General features: G+C 41.7%; 1 protein-coding gene across 1 annotated transcript in view; it reads right to left on the reverse strand.

The window, feature by feature from the left end:
* Window positions 1-20,543, reverse strand: part of CFAP61 (cilia and flagella associated protein 61) — a 273,021-nt gene that overhangs the window by 96,535 nt on the left and 155,943 nt on the right. The window contains exon 17 of the mRNA XM_077750174.1: window positions 10,863-10,990. Within this exon, the coding sequence (XP_077606300.1) occupies window positions 10,863-10,990 (128 nt within the window). The remainder of the gene's footprint in view (window positions 1-10,862; window positions 10,991-20,543) is intronic.

A 20,543-nucleotide genomic window follows, 5' to 3' on the forward strand; every position in this document is an offset into this window, starting at 1 on the left:
TATTTCTTTTATTTTTAATTTTTTTCTGTCTCTGTTTGTGTGTGTGTGTGTGTGTGTGTGTGTGTGTGTGTGTGTGTGTGGTTGTTGGTTTTGTTTTTTTTTTCTTGGTCGGGGTTTTTTGGCATAGCAAGGGCAACCAAAGCCAGTGATTTAATTAACTGCTTTCATTAATGCCTTTATTTGAATAGATAATGTAGAGATAGAAAATAATTATCCCACATCAATCTAAATGTTACAATTTACTAAAATCCCTGCTTTTTGAATTGTTCACAACAATGACAAAAATGTTTGCCAAATTACAGTAAATCCTAGTTCAAGACAGGTACTTAACTGCTTATTTAAATAGTCAAAGAATAACTCAGATCTGATTCAGTCTTAATGCTATCACATAATGTCACAAAATTAATGATGACATGCTATAGATGGAACTTAAAAGTTGGGAGTTATGTGGACTTCCAATAGCAAAAGAAAAATGGAAGGCAAAACAAGTCAAAATATTTATAAGTTGATTAAGAGAATCTACGAGGTTTTCCCTGAAAAAATGTTAACTTTCTTCAGCAATATTATTTTGTTTAGCCCACAAAGAGATTGACAACATCCTTAGCCACTTCCTGTTTGTTGTCTTAGTAAAAATAGCACAACAGCTGCATCCATGGCCACCTAGCTGGCAGTAGTGGCACACTCGGACCTCCAGGGGGAGACCAAAGAGAGACCAGAAGACAGTGGGGTCAAGGATTGTGAGCACTTCTAAAAGTGGGGGAGTGTTCATGGGGCAAAGAAGCTCAAAGCTCTCTCCCTGATCTTTTTTTCTCTCTTCTCTTGGGTGTCATATTTCATGGCTCTCCTATTCATGGAAGCCCCAGTAGGAACCAGGATGGGGCCTGGAGAAAAGGGTCAAGAAGCAAATCTCTTAAACATGCCTGAATCCAAGCTTCTACTCTGGGACAAGGATCTAGAATCAACACTGAACCCAACAATAAGGTCTGAGTGCCTGCCTGGAGTAATGTAGGTGCTTTGTGAATTCTCCAGGGACCCTTCAAGGAAGAAGGGTGGTGGCCAGGGTAAAGAGAGTATGGGGATTCAGGATCTCAGATGAGAAGCTTGTGTATCTCTGCATAAAAATAAAATATAAACCCTAACTGAAAAAATGAAAATGAATATAATGTTTGAAATAGTTACTTAACAAATAAGAATAAAATTTAGAAGTCTGGCAAAACAAACTAAGATGAAATTGGATTTTGCTTTATAATTTATGGGAAATGATTACATATATATGAGTAAAAGTGTTACACATTTGTACTCTAATCATATTTTTGTATACATGGAGCATATATAAGATGAAATACTGAAACAGCAGTTATGAAAGACCAGTTGGAAAGCCTTTGTACACAAGAGATGGCAAAATGTAAGACACCAATCAGTCAGTTCCCTAAACCTGGAAAAAAGCATTGTGGGATTTAAAAGTGAATGAAGTTACTTGTGGAGGTATGGGGTGGGAATAAGGACAGGTTTGATGCTTGGGGCAACTGCTGGTGGTTACAAGGCTTTCTAGACACCATAAGGTCAGGTTTCCTCACTGATGCATGGCATTTATATCTCTTTAAACCTTTATTCTTAATGGTGATAGTTTAAGCATGAAGTGTATGAGATCCTTTCTACTGGGTCCAATTTCATGTGTAAATACTATGATATGGGATAGTGACTTCAGCTATGTCATGCTTAATGATAAGTTAATAATTATGCCTAGTAAGTAAGCTCTGAAGTAATGACATGGCCTAGAAGTTATATGTTTGTTAGGAATTAGGAAATGCAGTTTGGAAAACAAGTTCATAAAACAGGTTAATTACAATGAGCAATTATAGAGGGAAATAAGTGTCCTCATAGATAAGACTGCCAATTTTGAGGAAAGGTCTACATAAGTGGTTACTATACCCAGGTGCATATCAGAATTATCTGGGGAATCTTAAAAATACATATTCTTGGGACCCACCACAGCCCAGAATTGTGGCTGCAGGAATAAGGGCCCCAGAAACTCTATAACTATCACCTCCACCTCTACCTCCACCCCCATCTACCCACCCCCAAAAGCATCTCTGATGTACAGAGTGGTTGAGTCTGGAATTTTCACAATCTGTTGCTTAGAGAAAAAGTTACTCAACATTATGTTGAGGAAGCTGATGTCTAGGAAGCTGATCACAACATATTTCTCCATCACTAGCTCTTAAAATAAAATCTTAAAATAAAAGGAAACTCAGGGGCATTTTTTTTTTTTTTTTTTTTTTTAAGCCCAAGCACCTTACTGTGTTGGTATATTGCAAAGATTCTGGTTGTCCTTTTGAGAGAAATTATCTTGAGAGAATTCCAGTTAGGGATCAACATGGTTTCCAGAAGCCATGTGCCCAGTAAGAGACCTTGCCTACTCTGGGTCTCAGCAGTGGCTGCAAGCACTCCAGTACCCTAGAGGGGAGGACTACCTAGCACCTCTACAGAAGGACCATTCCCATGATTCCAGGCTTTTCCAAATTTCTACCCAGTATCAAATGGTGTACAAGAAGGGCCAGTTTGACACCTCCTTGTTCCCTCAAAGTGCTATAGTCACTTCTATTTGTTTGCACTGGGCCAAAAGAATTCAATTGGTGGGAGGTATAGGGAAGCAAGAAAGTGACTAGTGGATTCAGAGCTGAGTCGGAGTCTGGGGTAGGGTGTGACTGAGGTGTATGGTGCCCTTTGTCTTTTGGGAAGTGAGACTGCACATGAGAAAGGTGCGGACAGTAGGATGGAGGTAGATGGCATTGACCTAGTGCCCCTGAAGTTCAAGTAACTCCCTAGAGGGTTTGCTTAAACAAAGATTTGTGGACCCCATTCTCCAGGTTTCTGATACAGTCGGTCTGGAGTGGGACCCTAGAATTTGTATATCTAACAGTTTCCCAAATGATGTTCATGTTGGTGTTCCATTTTGAGAGCCACTGTTCTAGGCATAGAAAAGTGAGAGGCTCCCAATGATTTTGGGTGCTTAAGGAAGGTGGGTAGAGTTTAATATACATTTCAATGAAGGAAGTATATGATACCATTAAATATTTGAGACACATGAGCAAAAAGTTAATTTTTGTTTTGGACTTGTTTTGTTTTTGATGCAGTGGAATTCTTGGATTTGGGGTCTGGGGTGCACTCAGAGTCCCTTCAAGACTTAGATGATAAACGAGGTTAGTGGCAAAGAGAGGACCCAAAATGTGTCCAGATTAAGGTTTGCAAAGCATCCAAGTATTATGAAAGGGCTTAAGAAACATCCATCAGCAGCCCATTAGGTAGTGATAGTCAGTGGGAGCCAAAGATGTGGCCACTATGACCAGGAGCGTCTTTGGTCCATGAGGGATTTATATATCCCTCAGTCTGGGTAGACCACTAAAAGGGCAGGGCATAACACCAGTTTTCTCTGCAGTCAAGCATTTTTGGAAAATAGAAACACCACAGAGTGTTGGTTAGCTTGCTTGGTCCTTCTGATGTTAAATCAGAGGTGGTAGTCATTTTAACTGAATTTCAAGAGAACATCTTTGCCAGAACAGAAACTCTAGCAAGGAGCGGTCACATACACTGGCAGGAAACACCTCTGATTCATCCCTAATCCTTGGGGAAGAGAGCATCTTCCATATTAAGACTCTACCTCCCCAGGCTCCTTCCTCCTATGAGAGACAATGCGAGGCTCCCACAAAGAAACTGGATATGTAAATTTAATTAGTGAGGAGGTGCCAGTCTAATCAGTTTTGAATGCTAGTCTTTTCCAGATGCTTTGGTGGTATCACTTGATTTAACTCTCATGCCAGTGTAGGAGGAGAGATTCTGGGTTCTCTCCTCATTGTATAGGTGAGGAAACAGATTCACAGATATTGGATGATTTTCCTGGGCCCCATCAGTCATTCTAGAGTACCCTAAATCAGTGGTTCTTGGATCCTGACCCCCAGAGGGGTGTGAAAACACAGATTCCCACATCTACCCCTCCCACTCCACTATTTCTGATTCAATCCTTACAGGGTGGCACCGGGGTATCCGCATCTCCAACAGATCCCCAAGCAATGCAGAAGTGCTGCTCCACAGACCACAATTTGAAAACTACTGACTTAACCTATCTCTGTCCCAAAGTAGAAATAAAGGACTTGTCAAGACATGCCCTTAAGGCCACATTTTTTTTTTTTTTCCAGCCAGGTCCCCTTTAGAGCTACAAGAACACCTGGGAAGAGAGGTGGCCATGAAATCCTCTTGACACAGCCTTCTTATCTAGCCTTACTTTTTCTCTACCTTCATCTCTGCTCACATGTTTCAAAAAAGGACAACTGAATATTAAGAAAGAACAGACTAGGGACACCTGGGTTGCTCAGCTGCTTAGGCTCAGGTCATGATCTCAAGATTCGTGGGTTCGAGTTCTGCATCAAGCTCTGTGCTGACAGCTCAGAGCCTGGAGCCTGCTTCAGATTCTGTGTCTCCCTCTCTGTCTGCTCACACTCTGTCTCTCTCTTTCTACAAAATAAATTAAAAATTAAAAATTAAAAAAAGAAAGAACTGACTAAAGAAACTGGGATGGTAGGGAGTCTACCCATATCACCTGCAAAAGTTTCTCCCAGCCCAGTGCTTTCCTGCCTCTGTCTGCCTGGGGACATCTTCTGACCATGGGAGCTGGAGGGACATGCTGGAAGAACAGTCCAGGGTGATCATGTGACCAGAAAGACAGGAACTGGTGGGTAAATACTGCAGCTTCCTCATACAAAGAGGGGCCACTCTCCATTGTGTCCTTTTAAGGGTCCCAGTATAGGATTGAGTCTCAGTTGCCCACAGCAACCCACTGACAAATGCTTTTTGGGGGTGTTGTTGACTTCCCTCCCTTTCCCACCTTACCACCCTGCTCTCTCAGGTTATTTCCTGGGATGGCCCCCAAACAAACTGCTTGCACCCAAATTCTTTGTTTTCAGCTTTGGGTGCCGACATCATCAATTGAAAATGATCTAATAGTAGAGGGTGGAGACAGAATGGTTGAGTCTATTAGTGTGTTCACACCTGTGGTTATGTTTTGTGTGATCACAAAGAATACATTCCTTAATTAACGTCCTTCACCCCAAAGAATCATGAAAAAAACTCACAGAAAATGACAATAAGCTGATCCCATAAAAGGCCTAATGTTGCTCAAAGAGTACTGCTTTTCTTTTTTTCTGGGTGTCTGTAAAGTGGTAGTAGGAGATAAGAAAACTTATCCTGAGGGGCACCTGGGTGGCTCAGTCGGCTAAGCATCGGACTTCGGCTCAGGTCATGATCTCACGGTTCGTGGGCTCAAGCTCTGCGTCGGGCTCTGTGCTGACAGCTCAGAGCCTGGAGCCTGCTTTCGATTCTGTGTCTCCCCGTCTCTCTCTGCTCCTTCCCCATTCATTCTCTATCTCTCAAAAATAAAGTTAAAATTTAGGGGCACCTGGGTGGCTCAGTCAGTTAAGTGTCCCGCTTCAGCTCAGGCCATGATCTCATGGTTTGTGGGTTTGAGCCCCGCATCGGGCTCTGCGCTGTCAATTAGTTCAGAGCCTGGAGCCTGTTTCAGATTCCGTCTCCCTCTTTCTCTGACCCTCCCCTGCTCTTGCTGTCTCTCTCTCTCTGTCTCAGAAATAAATAAAAAAATTAAAAAAAATAAAGTTAAAATAAAAAAAAACCTTATCCTGAAATGAGCAGGAGTGGATACTTGCGACAAATGAAGGCTTTTTTTCATTTATCATTAATTACGTTTAAATATTGGAATCAGTTAGGAAACTTGATTATGATTTGCAACACCAGGTAGTCTGGTCATTACTTTCCGGTGGCAGAATGTCAGGTCTTTCTGCCTGGGAAGGCCAATGCCTTTGCGCTTGACATATAGCTTCCCTCCCCTCCCCACCCCCACCCCAGTCACCAGACGGGCTTTTGTATGGGCCCCTGACAGGTCCCATTGTGATGCCAACACAATATGGCAAGACACGACCTGCCCCGTTGATCTCTGCCTGCTCCCCTGGCACCTCTGAGGGCAGCACTGCATGTGCCATGGGCCGGGCCACCATGCTGCACTTGCCCTGGTATCAAAAGGACAATCAGGGAGAGCACATGTCCATCCACTCATGAGGCCAAGACCAACAGTACAGAACAATGGCAATCACCAACCTGTTCACTGGGGTTTAGCTCTGAGCTCAGCAAGTAAGCACTAACTATTTAATTAGTCACCTAATTAGTGACAGGCCACACTGAAGGTTTCAAATATCCTCAGACAAACGTAGAGATAAAAAGTCTAATTAAGCCGCAAGCACTGGGCTGGCTGCTGCCAGACCCCACAGCTGCGCCGGATATGCAGCCCGGTAACAGGAGTCATGGTCATCTGGGCACAACTGCGGCTGTGCAAATGTGCTCTCCTCGGTCCAAGCTATTCTTAGGGGTTCTGCAGCACCCAACCCGATGAGGGATCGATGTTTAGGGACAAAATCAGAGATTTCACTTCCTGATGAGATTCTTTGGTTGGATTTTTTGTTTTCTTTTGTTTTGTTTTGTTTTTGAGAAAACTCTTCCGGGTGGTAGAAGTGGAAGAAAAAGTGGGCCTGGGCCCTCCCTCCCACCAGCGCTTTCTGTGAATCCAAGTGTGTGTTTCTCTAGGCTCACAAAGGGTCGTCGGGATACCACCCGGGGCTGCTTTCAGTCACTGTCATCCCAGGATGCCACTGCAGGCTCCTCAAGAGATTCTTTACCTTAGAATTTAATTAGGAAGGATTTTAAAATAATGGATTAAAAGGAGCTGCTCCATAATTAGGAGTAAATAATGTAATGCACAGAAGCAGTGAGACACACGAGCTGAAACAGAATAAACCAGTAACTGCTTCAGCTCAGTGAGTTCATGCCCCAGAGACAGTGATGAAGCCGATCTGTGTAATTCAGGGAAGGGCAGGGACTATCTACTTGGGAGACTGTCAGGGGCAGGGCCTGAGGCTCTGCTTTGCTAGTGAGCTCCCAGGTGATGGGTGACGTTGGTGATGGACCACACTGTAAGAAGGATGTAAAATATAAGGTGAGTTCACAGATCTGGTTCCTGCCCCACCCCTTTTTTGGGCATGGCATTTCTCTATTTCTTTTTTAAAAATGATTTTGGAGTACTTCAGTGGAAAGCCTGAAATTTTCAAAGCATGACATTTGGGGAGTTCAGCAAGAGGGACTTTGTGCGTGAGGTGGCTGCTGAAAATCTAACCTCCTAAAGTTTTGCAGGAAAGGGCCTCCTGCTTTTTGAAAAGAGCTTTCAGACTTCATTGCAAAACTCTCCTCCAGGAAATAGCATTTCCCTGACAGATGATAGATGCTCACCTCCAGGACTAGCAGTTGATCCAAGAAGAGGAAGTTCCCTTCAGGCCTCAGATAAGATTGGTGGAATTCCTAGGGTGAAAGACCTTCAGGCTGGCAGGACCATGGGGGTCCGTGTCATGACCTTGTCAGCACAGTGAGGAGGACAGGCCATGGCACTGATTGGCAGCAGAGGGGGGCTAACAGTTGAGGCCAGGTTCTTTCTGCTTTTTCTCATAATTGGGGTTTTAGACAAGTCTTATTAATACAAGTACTGAGAAGGATAATATATATGAAGTACTTACACTGTCCAGACCAAGAACCTTCAGGAAGCTCTGAGAGCTGGGGTGCCACTCTTTAGCCCAGCACTGGAGGACTGAACAGGACTGGGAGGGTGGGAGCACCCCAGGGGATACTGGTATGTGTCCCTAAGAAAACACTTGTCCTACATGTCACTGGGAACTGGGGGCCCAAGGAGAACTCGCCTGAGTAAAAACACAAAGATACAGGTGACACACAGCCCTGACAACCAAAGATAAGGAAGTGTGTCTGTGCAGCTGTAAACTGGATGGGTAACAGCAAAGGACCAGATAGAATGCTGTACTAATAAAAAATTGGAATATCATGCTTACTACTCTCCCATCGCCTGGAGCCTCATCCTACTGACTTAGGGCAAAGCCCTTCGGCTCCCCCAGTAGCATCTTAGCATTTGAGGAAAGAAGGATGTAACAAGAATCTGTGCAAGGATTGCCTTTGGTGTCCTTTGAAGACGACAAATGCTTTGTAATTTTTTTGCGTGTACACAACATGAGGACAAAGAGTTGCCTGTTTGGACACCAGATGACAGGATTACCAGACCTTCTGGAAAACGAGGTTGCCGTACTGGGCCTGAGATGGGGTTTTCCAGGAACTATAGTGTTTCAACTGAGTCTCATAGTGCGGTGAAGGAACATTAGGAGGGCAATTTTTCTAAATCGTGCCTCCAGAATGTGGATTCACTCATCACTGGGGGTCAGTATTTGGGGACCACTTCCGTTTCATTTCGGGTCAAATCACTTACAACATCTAGTTCAAATGGTAGTTAAGCTGGTAAGTAAAATATGCAGCAGGTTACTGTGGTGACTGCTAATTTAAGATAATTAGGGGAAATAATGAGAAAATGATTTCCTCTGTGAAGGACTCAAGATCCGTAAACTGATACCAGTCTATTTTTAGTATCTGTAATCTGTGTAACGATGACAGAGAACTGTAAGTACTTTAAAATGTTTTTAAAAGGTCTGTCTGATTGAGGAACTTAATCAACCAAGTACTTATATCCAAATTTATTCTTGTCTTTATTAAATCTAAGTTGATTCCACAAAAAGAAAATTATATGTATATATCAATGTAATCATTTAAAATACAACAGTAATGACTAAGTATGTAGCTGAATGAAGATTTCAGACCTGTTTCTGGTAACTTCTTGACTACTATAATTTCACAAGTCCACACTCGTACATCATTCAGAAATGGTCACATGTGACTTGCTGTTCAGAGTCTTAGATGAAGAGACACCTCAGAACAAGAAGAGCCCTCAAACTATAGTGTGGCCCACACAGGAAAGTAGATATTCCTGGGTGCTTCTCATTACTTCTTTCTTGCAGTGAAAGATTGCTATAGACTGACCACAATATTTAAAGTATGTGAGCTCTGTTGCTAATTTCAATAATGACATGTGACTTATTTCTGATTAACTAGGGGTATAATAACTGAACAAATTGGCTGAAAAGTGAAAAAAAATCGTTATCTGGTTAATGTGATGTCAAATGAGCAAAGTAATCATTCGGGGTTAGCTTGTCTCCTTATCAACCAAGTACAAACACCTGTTAGGGGTCATTTCCTCCACCCCTTTCCTTTTCTAACCCTTAACAAAGCCTCACCCATCTTCTCTGGGCCGGTACCTTTACTGGTTTCTGGAGGAGTGCTGGTAGGGTTGCTTTTCCCCATCTTATGTTTTGAACAGGAGCTAAAATTTCTCATGTGATCCTGAGCAAAAGATTTAGAAAAAACTGGACTTTTGACTCAGGAGTCTGGGTTTCTTCAAAGTCAAGCTCTTTTAAGACATCTATGAAACTATCAGACTTTATTGGGGCATCTGGGTGGCTCAATTGGTTAAGCTTCAGACTTCAGCTCAGGTCATGATCTCACTGTTCATGAGTTCGAGCCCTGCATTGGGCTCTGTGCTCAGAGTCTGGAGTCTGCTTTAGATTCTGTGTCTCCCTCTTTCTCTCTGCCCCTCCCCCACTTGTGCTCTGTCTCCCTCTCTCAAAAATAAATAAACATTAGAAAATTTTTTAAAAAAGACATCTATGAGACTTAAAAAAAATGAGGAGGGGTGCCTGGGTGGCTCAGTCAGCTCTTGATTTCAGCTCAGCTCATGATCTCATGGCTTGTGAGTTTGAGCTCTACGTTGGGCTCCTTGCTGACAGATAGAGCCTGCTTGGGATTCTGTCTTTCCCTCTTCCTGCTTCACCCTTGCTCTCTTTCTCAATAAATAAATAAATAAACTTTAAAAAATAAAAAAATAAACTAGGAAAGCAAGTCTGAGAGAAAGTGAAGTAACACATCTAAGGTTCTGCATCACGTGCTGGTGATGCCAGGCCATGAACCCAAGTTCTTGGACAATAACCCAGGGCTCTTACTGTCAGTGAAGGGATGAAATTCAGTGAGCAGATGGAGAACTAGTCAGGGGAAGCTGAGAATCCTCAGGAATCACCTATCAGGAAAATGTTCTCTGAAAGGAAACCCGTTTAGTACTGTGAGGATAAAAAAAAAAACCCAAAAAACAAAACAAACAGCATTGAAGGGATATGCAGGCCTCAGTCTTCCCTGGGCAGTGTGTGTGTCAGGGGGTGGGGGTTACTCTGTTCCCTGGCACCTACAGTGCAGGGGGTGGAAGAAAGGCCCTGGCCCGTCTGCCATTTCAGAAAGTCTGTTTATGATATGCAATGTCAAAACTAGTTCCCAAACCTGCCTGAGTATATGGAGCACTTGCTAAAATGTAGATCCCCAGAGCCCTCCCAGGGAGTTCCTGATTCTGTGTGTCTGGTGCTGGGTCTGGGAATCTTTAACAAATGCTCTAGGTGATTCCTATGATTCAGCCAATGAGGGAAATACTAGTATAGACTGAGGATGGCAAAATTCTGGAAAGGGTAGGAGTGTACATATTTTAGGCATTGCAGGCTAAACAGTCTCTGTCACAGTCTCTCAAATCTGCCATTGTATCAAGAAAACAGAGACAACATATAAATAAATGTGACTGTGATCCAATAAAGTTTTATTTACAAAAGCTGATAGAAAGCCACATTTGACCAAGGGGCTATGATTTGCCAGCTCTCAGTCTAGAATATTTCACTGATTCATCAATCCACCTAGGCAAGGTATTTGGGGTGGCAAAAAAACTTCAGGTCTTTTTGGGGAAAAAAAAAAAAAACCCTCTCAGGTATAGAAGAGAATGGCCCCTTTAAAAACAAAGAAAGAAATAAAGTAAAACAACTCACCAAAATACCAGTGTCTCTAGGAAGGAAATTCCAACACTGGATGCACCAACCACAACAATCTTGGCATTGACAGTTATTTTAGGTTCCAATGTTAGTTTTCTGTTTGTATGGTTCAAAGCATAACCCAACTGGAATAAAAGATACAAAGAGAGAGACTTGAGGAAGACATAGCTGAGTCTGTGCTCCCAGATTAGCAATTATGTAGAATTATTTAACCAGGACACTACTGGCAAATCAGACTAAATAATGCCCATGCACAGCCATGGGGNTCGGACGCTCAACCGACTAAGCCACCCAGGCGCCCCCAGAAAAGAATTTTTAAGATTAATGTAAGAGTATGGGAAAATACCTAATGCCTAGTGTGGCTCATATCAAAATGCTTGGTTTACATCATTTTTGTCTTATTGCTGATGGATGTTTCCTACAGAATTGGGGCCCTTTATGATTAGAAACAATAAGGTAAATAGTCCCACAAGAAGACAGACAAGTTGCTCCTTGAGAATCTGTAGTTTTATGAAAGGTCTCAATCTTTCCTTCTGTCTAAGATCACCCTGAAAATCTGAACAACAATTAGATTACAATTGTTGAGTAATTTAACTTAAGACAAATATTAGTTCTTTCCATTCTGCATCCTTCACACTACTTAACACGGTGCCTGCGAACAGGTGTTCAGTAATATTAGAAGAATGACAAACCTTAGTTGAATGACAAAAGCATGTTGGATGATAAGGGTTATTCAACCTTCCAGATGATCTGAGGTCAGGTAGGACTCTTAGAAGCAGAGAAAGTAACTGGTGATCATTTTAATGTCCACATTTGAAAAACTTACTTGGGTTGATTTATTTGATTCACTTTCCTGCAAAGGCCTCGATGGAAGCAGTAAATGTACAAAGGAAAGTTTTACAAAGAGGTGGTGGGGTATTCTTGAAAGAATGTTATATTGTGTCAAAAGAACTTGGTTCTATTTTTTTTTTAAGTTTATTTGTTTATTTTGAGAGAAAGGGAGAGAAAGAGACTGCAGGGGAAGGGCAGAGAGAGGGAGAGAAAAAGAGATTTCCAAGTAGGATTTGCACTGTCAGAGAACCCATGAACCGTGAGATCATGACCTAAGCTGAAACCAAGAGCTGGACGCTTAACCAACTGAGCTACCTAGGAGACCCCCATCCCCTTTTTTTAAGTTTTACCTTGGTTCTATTTAAAATTCATTCAACATACATTTTTATTTGACGCTTACTCTATGTCTGGAAGAATTATAGCTGACTTCTCATCAGATACAATGGAAGCCAGAAGGCAGTGGAATGACATCCACACCAATGCACCACACTCCGTTAAATTCTCATTATATTGGCATTAACTCATCCTACAGCTCAGAGGCCTTCAAATTCCAATAGACCAAATCTATTTTTAATTTTCTTAAAATCCCGAGTTACTAGGAGTTTGGAAGTCCAGTGGGCTAATGGTAAAGTCCTATGTAAATCTTGGCTTCCACTGACCTCAGCGCCTGAGGTAGCATGGGTGTGGCCACATGCTTTGCCATTCACCAAGGAACATGTGAAAGTTAGAGGATAAACCCCTTCTCTCTAACTCTAGCTAGCCTAGCAATATGCAGGTAGAAAAGGTCTTGACCCAAATAATGTAATGTAATGTTTGATATTTTAGACTCTCCATAATTAATGCTGCTGGCGGGCTTCTCAGCATGTTCCCACCTTTAATGAGGCACACCATGAATTGTGGAAGAGATTGAGCTTGCTCCCATCTTTAAGAGTGGACTCTGATTGACATAAACCAAGTCACATAACCATACCCTCCTTGCTCAATAATTGGCCCAGGATAGACACATGCCCTATGTTGGCCTAATAAGAGTAAATCACAGGACTTATTATATGATGGTTGAAAAAGAGAAGGCTCTTGCCTTCTAGAGAGTATTGGGGTATAGATGTGAAGCATGAAATGGTACAGTTATCATGACACCAAGTGGGAAATCATCCTGGTTGAAGCACCAAGAGAATCAGAGACATGGAACAGAAACTCCTTTCAGGGTGCTTGGGTGGCTCAGCTGGTTGAGCTTCTGACTTTGGCTTCAGTCATGATCTTACACCTCATGAGTCTGACCCCTGCATCAAGCTCTGTGCTGACAGCTCAGAGCCTGGAGCCTGCTTTGGATTCTGTGTCTCCCTGCCCCTCCCCTACTCGCTCTTTCTTCATACCTCCCTCCCTCTTTCTCTCTCAAAAAATAAACATTAAAAAAAAGAAGAGGGGCACCTGGGTGGCTCAGTTGGTTGAGTGGCCAACTTCAGCTCAGGTCATGATCTCACAGTTCGTGAGTTTGGGCCCCTCATCAGGCTTGGTGCTGACAACTCAGAGCATGGAGCCTGCTTCAGATTCTGTGTGTCCATTTCTCTCTGCCCCTCCCCCACTCACACTCTGTTTTTCTCTCCTCTCTCAAAATAAATAAATATTAAAAAATTAAAAAAAAAGAAACTCCCTTCAAACTCTATCTGAAGCCCACATTGCCTTTGGAGTCTTCAATTATAAGAGCAATAAAAATTAGTCAGCTTTTGCCACAGTAATGCTACATAACAAACTACTGCAAGAGGCTTTGACTTAAAACAGCTATCATTTGTTCTCACTCATGGATCTCTGGGTCACCTGGAAGTACATCTGAAGGCTGGATTCAGCTGGGTTTGGCTCCAACTTGCAGATTCCAGATTGGCCTCACATCTCCCTGTCTTTATTTTGATGAGAAATAGCTGGCGAATGTTCTTAGGGCAATGGTAGAAGTGCATAAAGTAAGACTAAGCAATACCTCTTCAGCTTGGCCAAAGGAAGTCATATGGCTGAGCCTACTACCCATGAGATGGGGAAGGAGACTCACCTGTAGTGGGAGGAGCCTCAAAGGGCACAGCCCAGGGAGGGAGGAATAGCTGAGGAGACTGATGCAGCCCACCATGTTTCCTTGGTTGCTTAGGACAGCTGTTTCTTCTATATGCAACTGAAACTTCTCTAACCTGACACATTTTCCAAATGACAATAATGAACATATCATTTGGGTGAAAAAATGTCTGTTCTCCAAATAAATGTCACTCTAATCTGGCCTAGGAGAATTTCCCAAGTCAGGTCAATAAGGAGTTTTTGGAGAAAAGCAGTTAATTCCGGTATATGTGGCTGTCACCATGTACTGTGTTCTGACTGATTTCCAAGACAGGTAGGGTGGCAGCCAATTCACTCTCGCCAGTCTTGGGTCTGGTGGTTTACCATACAGAAGACTGGGAACATAGATATTGGTACTGATGAGGGAACGTGGGGCAAGTTGAGGGTAAAGGACAGGCTAACAGCAACCCCTCCCCCAGGGGGGCATGTGTGCAATTCCTCAGACACTCCTGGCTGCCCAAGAACAGGGGAAAGGAAAGAAAGCAAATGGTTGACTGATAGAGATCACAGTCATGCAAGACAAGAGCTTCCTTCAGTTTACGGGATTACTTAACTTCGAGAAAAAGGCAATCTTATCCATAGCTTAATCTCCAGAAACCTATAGACTGTTTCCTAATGTCACCTTCATCAAGATGTAAGGGGGTTTAAGTGCTTGCCTTGGTGACGTGGGAAACAAAGGCACATGAAAAATTAAATTCCCTTACTGCCTACAGCTCATTGACAAGTCCTTGAAATAGGCAGACTGACCTCCATCTAGAAGCTCAGCTGCTCATGATGACACTTTGCTAGAAGCAAAACCTTGGTTTCACATTATCCTGATCCCCCCATCCCCCAGGATCCTGTAAGTCTCCTTAAACACATTAAAATTATTTTGCAAACATCCTTTATCTTTAACTCCCAAGTATATGTTGGCAATTATACTCCAAGCATATAGCCCCTGATATACGTCTGAAGAGTCTCATGAGGTTTTACCAAACAGTAATAAATGACATTTTCCTAACAATAGCTAGCCCCTCAAGGTCCTAGAAACCTTGCTTCCAAACTTCCTTAGAGACTTACACTGTCCCTAACCCCTCCCAACCTGAAGACATATAATCAGTCACTCTTCACAACCCCAGTTCAGCTCCTTCTGCCCACGGGCCCTGTCCCCGGGCTTTAATAAAATCATGTTTTAGCACCAAAGATGTCTTCAAGAATTCTTTCTTGGCTGTCAGCCACAAACTCCACCATCACCCCAAAACCCCATCAATATGATGGCATTTAGTCACAGGCCCAATTAACAGACTTAAAATGCCAGCATCTTGACAGAGGTCAGAACTCCAAGATTCCTTCCACAGGAGGTATGTTCAGACATTCCTCTCTGCTATCTGGAAGTGCACTTTAACACTGAAGCATAGGCAGTAATGAAATTCCCTGGTAAAAGAATTATAACCCATTTATGAAATAGCTCCTGTATCAATGATACAAAGGCGGCTGGGGAACAGAACAGAATGGCTTTTGTTTCCCACACAATAGCTTTAACACCAACAGCTGCTGAGGCCTCAGAAATCACCTTTCTAACTGCTGAATACATAAAGTGGCCTCAGGGGTGTCAAGAGTTAGCCATCAGTACCAATGTTGGTGGTTGTCTCAGGAGAGTGATCAGGCATCACAATGATTTTTAGTAAGCCAGTTTTGTGCCCAGGCTTTAATTAAAAACATATTCATCGTCAGGTATGATGAAGTGACCTGAAAAAAGCACATTTTTCTTTTGTTAAGTTAGATGGTTTTTAAATTCCTTGAAAAGAATTCTTCCCAGCCTGGAAATGTCTTTCAGTGACCCCCGAAAATGAAGATGGCTTCTGCTGCTTTGTAAAGGGTTTATTTTGCCCATAAGCAGGAGTACCAGACATTTTTGGAAGGAAAGTAGAATATTTCCTCCCTCTATGTTCCTTATAGCCATGGGTTTTCATGGCATAAAAAAAAAAAAACCACACACACACACAAAAAACCCCAACCATACCACCAGGTATGGAAGATCCTCTAAGATCCTCTAAGCTAGCTTTTCCTTTTCTTGGTTTGAAGATTTACTGAAAATGCCCGACACATTGGAGACCTAGTTTTTTTATTTTCTTAATAGTGAAATAAAGATAAAGCTTTAACTACTGGCTTATATTTTATAGTCAGAAATTAAATGTGCCTTGTGATAGTAAGTCATTTCAAAGATAAAACAGAGGAAATTCTGTAAGCTATTTAATTACATACCACACCTTTGACGATATGGGTGAGAAATTAGATTCTTACCTCCATGTCTTGTGAAGACACTATTATTCTTATTTTTTCTAGTAATACTAGGTTAGCATTTTTGGACAAAGGGATTATTTTATTTTATCTTTTATTTATTTTTAAATAAATAGAGAGTGCAAGCATGAATACGTAAGCAGGGTAAGGACAGAGGGAGGGAGAGAATCTTTTTTCAAAAAAACGTTTATTTATTTTTGAAAGAGAGAAAGAGAGCACTAGAGGAAGAGGGGCAGAGAGTCCTAAGCAGGCTCTGCGTTGCCAGCACAGAGCCCCGTGAGGGGTTCGAATTTATGAACCATGAGATCATGACCTGAATGAAATCTAGAGTCTCACACTCAACTGACTGAATCACCAGGGCCCTGGAGAGAGAACCCCAAGCAGGCTCCGTGCTCAGGAAGGAGCCAGAGGGAGGGCTCGATCCCGCGACCCTGGGAACATGACCTGAGCCAAAATCAAGAGCCAGATACTTAACCAACTGAGCCATTCAAGCACCTCTAGGGATAATTTTAAATGTAGAAATCAAAATATATCGCAGCATGAAGGAATACAAAACATATTATGGTATGTACAGAGACCTTCTAAGGCTAAAAACAATGTTCCTTGAAATTCACCATGAGTCCCCTAATGAGTTTAAAATGCAGACCTTCAGTTCAGTCCCACAGGAGAAGAAAGAATATTACGGGGTTTCCCTGTTAGAAAATTCTAGAGCTGAGCTTGAGGTAGGGAGGGGAATGATAACAAAGGTCAGGTCGAGCAGGACAGGAGATGAGATGAGAAAATAGGGAACAGAAATGGGCAAAAGTTTAAGTTGTAACGTATTTATCTGTAATTTCCTGTGAGCTTCTGAAACAGAAGACTTGTCAGTGAATGGGCTGTTGGAGGAGGTTTTGGTTGCTTTTATTAATTTAGTTGGTTTGTTTGCTGCCCTCCACTGAGACTGTTTGCTTCCTGAGGCCAGGAACTACATTTTTGTCTTTTGAGGCATTTGTTACGTTTGGGTTTTGTTTTGCTTATTTTATCTAAATGATTCCTGCCGTACATTTTTAGAAACTCAATAAATGGTAAAAGAATAGATGCATTAACTTTTTCATAAGCCCTTCTTAAAGAGTATTGACATAACTTCCACTGATTGAAATTATTTTAGCTGGCTCTTTGCCAGTTGCCTAAATGAGCAAACAAATGATTTAGATGTAATTAGAACTACGTGGGATTCAATCTGATCTTTTTAGTAAAAATGATATTGATGTACACGGTCAGTTGAATTTATGCCTTGATTCACATACATTTACCAAGAGACCTTAAATACATAGTTTGGAGCTTCATGCATATTTGTCAATTGTTTTGTGTATACAAAAAAATTGCTCAAAATGCAATTATATCTGATATACTTAGAGCTTAGTTCTGTGTTTCCACATCTGGTTTGGTTTCTCTTACGTACTTACTTAGAATGAGTTAGACTGACTACAAAAGCATTATTAAAACTCAATTTCAGTAATAGATCCCAAATCAGAAGTTACTGAAATTACAAATAGGCCAATAAACTAGGAAGCAGTCAAAATAAATACAAATGATGATACATAATAAATGCAAAGTTCACACTAAAATGGAATATGACAATGTCTATGGTGAATTTTTTCTAATGATACCATTTCATTTGGAGGTTATGTTCAACCTCCAGGATCATTAGTCTAGGCACCATTAGCCCGGTGGCAAGGTTTGGGCTTGTTTTCTTAATTCTGCTACTGGTTGAAATTCTGAGCCTCTTTTCCTTAAATATCAGTTTCCTCAGGTGTAAAATGGAAGTAAATTACACAAACCTCTGCCTTCCTCAGCAGGCAAACATGGGAACTATTCATTAAACAACGTCTACAAATACTTTGAGCTTTTCAGGCAAAGATGTTACACAAGGTAAAATTGCACATCCTCTCTCCCATCTGCAATATGAAAGGCAAATCTTCGAAAAACACATTTTAAAAGGGCAAAACAATGAGCTCAATTTTCAGCTCCACACCCATGTATATATATTTTTTCTTACAGAAAGCTTCCAAAGACTTCAAAGGGAGCTCTGTCCATGCAAGGAAATGGAAGATGGAGAGATTCAAAGCCATTAGGAACAGAATTTCTGAAATTCTTAATAAGCCTCCTTTTCCTTTATAAATGTAATTTTTTCTTATGCTTCTGTATTCCTTCTTTTCTTTTTTTGAGGCCCTCTGTTTCCCAGTTTGGTCCAAACAAATAACAGATTGATATCAGTGTCAGTTTCAAAGTTCAAAGTTCACAAGTTCCCCTCTTTGGGGCAGAGTATTGCCATTATTTACCAAATAAAGAAACGGTAGAGAAGTACAGACATGTAAAAGAGAATAAGTGAGAAATCACTTCCACTTCCACAGACACAAACTACAATTTTGAAAAGCCTTATGGTATCTGCTGAGAGCAATGATGACCCAAGGACACTTTCTGGCTTGCATTTTTTTTTTTTTAAAGCTTGCTGGGCATTGAGCCCAATATGAGGCTTGAACTCACAACCACAAGACCAAGATCTGAACTGAGATCAAGAGTCACTTAACCGACTGAGCCACCCAGGTGCCCCTCTGGCTTCCATTCTTTTTGTTTTTAACATTTATTATTTATTTATTTTGAGATAGAGGGAGGGAGGGAGGGAGGGAGGGAGGGAGAGGCAGAGAGTGAGAATTCCAAGCAGGCTCTGCACTATCAGCACCGAGTCTGACATGGGGCTTGATCCCACAAACTGTGAGACCATGACCTGAGCTGAAACCAAATGTTGTATGCTTACTCTGAGCCACACAGGCACCCCTGGCCTGCATTCTTAACATGAGAAAGAGCATATCCCAAATCATGCTACATGGGCAGAGTGGGCTGTGATTAGTGCAAGATCTGCTCCAGGTATACTCTAGGCACTCATGAAATATTTGGGAGATGAATGAAGCACTGCTTTTGCCTCTGCAAACTTATTAGTAATACTACCCATGAAGAAATGTTATTTAAAGAACTACATATCTTTAATTCCTTTACATTCTTCACGTTATCCAGGGCAGACAGTAGGAACATAACGGATTCCTGTAGTATTCTCCCACATAGATTGAATACTAGCTGAAAGAAAGAGGATTCCCGTATCAATTAGGGTTGGGCTTGGCTGCCTGCAACAGAAAACCTAGCTTAAACAGAAAACAGCAGCTATAACAGGATGGAAGACAATTTCTCTTTTATGCAAAGAGAATCTGGAAATATGAAGTCCAGGGTTACTGAGTGCCATAAACTTATCAAAGACCCAGACTTCTACCTGCCTAACTCCTCATTCTAGTGCAAGGCTTCCACCCTCACAGATGGCCCTGGATGGCTGCTGGAGATCAGACATCATATCCTCATTCCAGTTAGCAGAAAGAAGGGAAGAGAGAAGAAAAAAGGAGCCTTCCTCTTAGTTGAGCCACTCCCTTTAAGTGTCCCAGAATTCCCATTTCAACTACTACTACCTCCATCTCAGTGGGCAAAACTGAATCACACGATCATGCCTGATGCAAGGGAGGCTGGGAAATAGTTGGGTACAATGCTGCCTTGAATAAAATTGAGATTCCATTATCAAGTCTAAAGAGAGCAATGGCTACTGGGGGCACTAGTGGCCTTTGCCATATTTCCTTAAACCGCTATAATACATTGCATAAATTTCTTCAACTTGCATTTTTCTTTTATTTCTCTTATTAACTCCAGCTATATCAATCCTTTGTACACCCTTATTCCTCATCTGGATATTCTCATTATTTTGCAAACATTATAGAAAATGAAAATCATTGCCACTCTATGACACTCGCTTGTGGCCATTCTTACACATTCACCTTAGAAAAAAAATATTTTGGGATTTGAGTTGAGTGACTTTTATTGGATTTCATCGATTCTAGGAGGCACATTTTTTTTTCACAACTTGGTGTCCCTGAAATCAACCTCACAATTAATGTCATCCTAACCACTGCAGTCAGCCAGGCACCAGCAGAGACACAATTCCTTTCCTGGGTGTGGATGACTTGGACATGGCTCTTCATTGGCATCACTTCCAGAGAGTCCTGTGTGTTTTGTGTACAACTAAACTAACAATGTCTTCAAAAAGATTGCAGCATGATTTGGCATTAAAATGAACACTTACTGTGTTCCCATAAAGGCCTGGAAACTGAACAGCAGGGTGCAAATTTGATATTAGTGAATCAAATATTAGTCATTGGAGGAATGGCTGTCATTCCATATTTCCTTGCAATGCAAAAATCAAGTGTTTTATAGGAACAAATAAAGGATGATAGATACCCACAAGTAGATACCTGTGTTATGTTTTGTTACTGAGACACCCGCCAAAGTTTTATTCCCATCACATAACAGGGAATGTAAATTGCCTCTCTTCTCTGAATAGATGAAAGAAATTTCAAAGCAATAAGACTTATATGACTGATTCATATTCTATTC

This window comes from Crocuta crocuta, unplaced genomic scaffold (assembly GCF_008692635.1).
Source record: "Crocuta crocuta isolate KB4526 unplaced genomic scaffold, BGI_CrCroc_1.0 scaffold209, whole genome shotgun sequence".
NCBI lineage: Eukaryota > Metazoa > Chordata > Mammalia > Carnivora > Hyaenidae > Crocuta > Crocuta crocuta.